Genomic DNA, 5542 nt, shown 5'->3' on the forward strand with positions numbered 1-5542 from the left:
ACACACATATATATACATATATATACACACATATATATACACACATATATACATACACATATACATATATACATACACATATATATATATATATATACACACATACATACTGTGAATATGCGTGATGTACGAGCTACTGTCTGTAATGTGTGTGTGTTACAGTGCAGCAGCGCATTCGATTAGAACGGCGATTAACTTACCTGTACAATAAGCTGGTCACTCACACACACACACACGCGCATACACGCAGTTCAATTGAGCTTTAAGGAATTATACTTTTATATTGACTAAATCGTTAAATAAGTTACAGTAAAACAAACATTGTTACAAAATATTCCTCTTTCAAATAAATGCTGCACAAAAATCACAAATATATTAAGCAGCACAACAGTTTTCAACATTGATAACAATAAGAAATGTTTCTTAAGCAGCAATATTAGAACAGCATATTAGAATAATTTCTGAAGGATCATGTGACACTAAAGACAGGCATAATGGCTGCCGAAAATTCAGCTTTGCCATCACAGGAATAAATTACACTTTAAAATACAGCAAAATAGAAAAGTTATTTTAAATTGTAGTAATATTTTTTATTGTATTTTAATGCAGCCTTGAGCATAATAGGCTTTATTCAAAAACATTAAAAAAAATCTTAGGACCCCAAACCTTTGAATGGTATTGTGTATTATAAAGAAATAAAATAGTTAGGTAACTGAATGGAAAAATTGAACAATCATCATCTGTTGTGGCTGATGGGCAATAGAAAGATAATTTTAAAGCCTGTTTGTAAAAAAACAAAAAACAAAGATAAAGGTTTATGTTTACATGTGTTACCTGGTAATCTGAGGTCATGATCAGGCCACTTGAGGTAGTAGTGGGTGGAACCACTCTCACCTTCTTCAGAGGCGGGCCTTGTGCGTGGCTGTTGTCAGGGTTACCTGTGTGCCCCGCCCCATTGGTGTGGTTGTTCCCCTGCTGCTGCTGCTGCTGGTTTTTCTGCAATTGTAGAAAAGAAAGAATATTGCAATTCATAAAAATGATAAATATCACAGCTCTCAATTAAAAATGTAATCTAACTACATAAGATGCAGACCAAATGAATCACAAATAATTTCTTAACCGATTACGCTGAGAAAAGCCTCTAAATTTTGTTTTTTAAATAATTGTAAAAAATAAAAAATTAAATGGTCAGAAATATATTCACATACACAGAAATACTCAAAAGCAGAAAACACACATTTCTTACTTTATCTGCCTTGTCTTCCGGCTCCTCTTCCGTCAGGAATTCTCGTTTGGGATAAGGAATCTGGCAGCCAGCGAAGACACTAAACAAAACACAGCTTTTTAAAATATTTCTTAAACAACATCTTATGCAAGTACAGCTCTGCAGTTGACCTATCTTTTTGTATCTAAAAAAAATACAGAAATCCTAATTATAATAATTCATGCAGAAAGCTGATTTTGCGCTTAAAATCACTCACTCAGACGTGGGTAAAGGCTCCTCCAGGAAGTACGGGTCTTGCATGGCCTGCTCAGATGTGATTCGGCGGATTGGGTCCATAGTAAGCAGCTTTTGCAGCTGAAAGGGAGTTCATAAGTTAACAGCTGAATTTATGAGAACGAATATATGAGATTTGCAATTCTATTCGCCCACTTACCAAGTGGAATGCTTTGCTGTCAGGTTTGACTTTATGTTTCTCCATATACTTTATAAGGCTGCAGTTAGTGTACCTACAGCAAGAGGGACAATCACCATCAGATCAAAAACCCTAGTCAATGAAATGCCTAATTAGTATGATATTTTTACAGTCAAAGATGAAATCAAACTAACGTATTCCTCCTAAAGTCTTTCATCAACGTAGAGTGTTCCGGCATCTTCTTAATGTCCTCCCAGTCTTTATCTGAGAAGAAAATTAGATTACAAAGATTATCAGGAGGACAGTTGACTGAACTGAAGCATTGTGAACTATTAACTTAACAGCTGAACTGTAACTGCAAACATAAATATTTAAACAACAATTACTCATTTGACAACAGGGTTACTTTAACATTATTTATATATTTATTTTTTATATATATATTTTTAGTTAGCTTTTAATTTTATATTTAGTTTTCATTTTAATTTTAGCTTAAGTTTAAAGAGCAGGTCATATGGGTTTTTGAAAAATATCTCTTTTGCAGTTTGTAAGGTAGCTATCCTTCAATGTAAACAGTCTGCAAAGTTGTTAATCAAAAAAGTGCATGATAAATAAAGATATTGTCTCTCAAAAGAAAGAGTCGACTCAGAATCGCCTTAACGAGTCGTCATATTTTCGAATCTTCTGCCTGATACCGATCTACGTCACTGGGTAACATATTAGCATAATCCCCGCCTTCCAGTGAAATACTAACACTCTCTGTGTCGAGAAGATGCTGTGTTCCACGATACCACAGCAATACAATTCGAAACTTTTTTTGTGCTCGTCATTTTACCGAGGACTGCTTCTCTAATCTTGCCTTTTATCTTCGTTGGCTTCTAATCTTCTTCATTTGGACTAACCTGTAATCTTCTTCATAAGCACAACCTGTAAGTACGATTGATACGTTATGTGTACATTTTCAACTGAGTGCTCAAAATATCTAGTTTTCTTTGTGCTAATATGTGAAGTATACCTAGTGCAGCTTTAGGTTTCCAGGTAAAGCACAATATTACTGTTTTACTGAAGTAGTTCTGATAATTCGCTGTGAACCCACTATTTCCTAAGATTGTGTCGATTAATGTAGACTGTCGTTGTTCTTCGTTTAATAATAAAGAATGTAGTGTAGTGCACAGACTTTATAATCATTGTGAAAGTGCTGTTAATGTAGTTATAGGGTTAATGCAAAGAGTAAAAGACCCGGTAGAGAGACAAGAGGCTGCTACGCATGTGATAAAGCTGTTCTGCGTTATAATTAAAGGTTAAGACACGGAGCGTCTTTTGTCTGTCGTTCTTCAGATATTACAGTAGACATATTTTGGTTTTCAAACTGTATTGTTTCATCAGTTAGTCACGTTAGCACTCGGCTAACGTATCCACCATTATTGTTTTTATAGTGTTTACAGTTTAGCAGCTAAACTTTAGCTTTGGGCACGATTCGCTTGCATAAGTGTTAAACAAAATGTTTTTATGTCATTATTTTAAGAACTGATTGGAGCACTATATTATTGTTTATGTAAAGGTGCATGCTAGGGTTGCCAGGTTGACACAACAAAACCCGCCAATTGCTACTCAAAACTAGCCCAATCGTGTTTCGAGGGTGGTCCCCCTTTAAAAATCGCGTTCTGGGGTGTAAAATACACGCAGTAAATTCGCATTCCAATGCCTAAATATGATGTTATTGGGGTCGCTACAACCCGCGACATCAAAAACAACCGCAGACTTGGCAACACAGATGGTAGCTCTCGCTAACTTGCTCAAGTGCTCCTCTTTGTGCCAATCACAACAGGCTTGGCCAGCTGACCAATCAGAGCAGAGTAGGCTTATGGAAGGGAGGGGTTTACAGACATTTCGCTCAGAACTGAATCAAACAAACCATTTCGAAATCATGGACAAATGACTATGTATAAATGTTTATTCTGGGAAAATTACACTGTTTTCTGACCTTAGATGCATTTAAACCTGTTGTAGGGGACTCCAACACAATATTAGGACACTTTAAAAAACCATATGACCTGCTCTTTAAGTTTTAATATTTTTGTCATGAGCTTTTGTCATCTTTATAACAATCATTATATTTTTTATTTATTTATAAAATTTTTTCTATTTGGCTTAATTTTTTTGTTTTGTTTTAGCTTTAGTCATTTAAACTTAATTTCTAACCAACATTTCAAATTTTCACTTAAGTTTTCTCCCCATTTAATTTTATTTCAATTATATTTATTATTTTATTTTATTAAAAATTAACATTATTTTTAACAGTTTTACTTTTAGTTAACAATAACAACATTGTTTGGCTTTGAAAATGTAATTACATTTATTTTCTCCCAAAATAGGTTTTCCTTAAAAGTACAAAAACTCATCAAGAGGAATCAGGACCTAGAGGAACTAGAATTATTAAGTTGCATCCTTACACACATAGAACTAGGGCTGCACGATTAATCGAATGCGATTGTCATGCGCATTTTGTTAAAGAAGCCGGTTCTGTAATCAACAGGAAATCATCGTCACGTGCTTTCAGATGGAGCAGAATTTACTACACATAGCCGTAGTTCACTGACAAGTTACGCAAAAAAAACAAAACAAATCGCAGACGATTTTATTGCGCGATCGATTCCATTTCGATTTATCGTGCAGCCCTACATAGAACCTTACAAATATTTAAACAACAAAAAAGTTGTTTTCCTAACAAAAGTCTCATAGTCTCAAAGTTTTCACTGAATCATCTAGATTTAAGTGTCAAGTGGAAGATGAATACCTGCAGGAAAGCCCATGACATTAAAGATCCGGTCCAGCTGATCGTGATGGTAGGGATTACTGGTCTTAATGTCCTCCTGTCGACAGTGGAAGATAGGCTCTGAGGTCAAAAGCTCAGCAAAGATACAGCCAATCGCCCAGATATCTGAAGAAAAGAGAAAGTCATTAAATCTAAAATGCACATTTAAAAATTTGCATTTGTGCACACACACTCAAAGAAACGTCTTACCGATGGCTTTGGTGTAATGCCTGGCTCCCAGCAGCAGCTCTGGTGCTCTGTACCAGAACGTAACAACTACAGGATCCAGATCTGCTAAAGGCTTCAGTGGTGAGTTGAAGAGCCGTGCAAAACCCATATCAGCTGCATATAAGGGACAGAATTTTAAAAACGGTTATGACTGTGCATCAAAACACTCAGATGCACACATTGGGCCTCATTCATGAAACATTCATAAATATATGAGTAAATTCTGAGTAATTTACGCGTAAAACGGACCTTCCCGAAAACTCTCCTCCGGATTCACAAATACTTCGTAAAGGTCAGATGTGATAATTAAATGTGCGTATATCAATGAATTCCAATCATTCGTAAATAGGGCGCACATGCACGCTCATTCACAATTAGCATATTCCCCGCCTATGAATTACAGCTACGCAAATTACGCATCTAGGAATGGTGTGGAATCCTTGGACTCAATTCTCAGGTTTGGTAAGTTATATAGCATAAATGCATAAGAGACTAATAGGCTATATGCCTAACAATAAATGAATAAATTAACGCATGTCTACCAGAGCGTTTTTAGCCAGCTGACATAATGCCTGGTGCTCTTCTGAAAACGACCAGCTGGTGGTGCTTGAAAGAGCTTTGGAGGCACTGCATTTTTCTGGAGTGACGCGTTGTTTGCTATGATTTGGAATATTCACGGTAGTAACATGTTACGAGTATGTTATTTTGAAGAATATTACTGAATATAAAAATGCAGTAACCCGCAATATTAACTTCTCCATTGTTGTGTTGTACAAGTATGATCATTGTTAGTTAATGTAATGTTTGTCCCGCCCTATCTCCACTGTGATTGGACGGCTGTGTAAAAAGGGACAGTGACGAG

General features: G+C 35.8%; 1 protein-coding gene across 1 annotated transcript in view; it reads right to left on the reverse strand.

The window, feature by feature from the left end:
• The window catches only part of LOC107654184 (cyclin-dependent kinase 8-like), an 18372-nt gene that overhangs the window by 1075 nt on the left and 11755 nt on the right, over positions 1–5542 (reverse strand). The window contains exons 6-12 of the mRNA XM_016441155.1: positions 4663–4794; positions 4435–4578; positions 1832–1901; positions 1659–1731; positions 1482–1579; positions 1247–1325; positions 732–996 (exon numbers count right to left, since the gene is read on the reverse strand). Of these exons, the coding sequence (XP_016296641.1) occupies positions 732–996; positions 1247–1325; positions 1482–1579; positions 1659–1731; positions 1832–1901; positions 4435–4578; positions 4663–4794 (861 nt within the window). The remainder of the gene's footprint in view (positions 1–731; positions 997–1246; positions 1326–1481; positions 1580–1658; positions 1732–1831; positions 1902–4434; positions 4579–4662; positions 4795–5542) is intronic.

The sequence above is a fragment of the Sinocyclocheilus anshuiensis genome, unplaced genomic scaffold (assembly GCF_001515605.1).
Source record: "Sinocyclocheilus anshuiensis isolate Anshui unplaced genomic scaffold, SAMN03320099.WGS_v1.1 scaffold655, whole genome shotgun sequence".
Taxonomy (NCBI): domain Eukaryota; kingdom Metazoa; phylum Chordata; class Actinopteri; order Cypriniformes; family Cyprinidae; genus Sinocyclocheilus; species Sinocyclocheilus anshuiensis.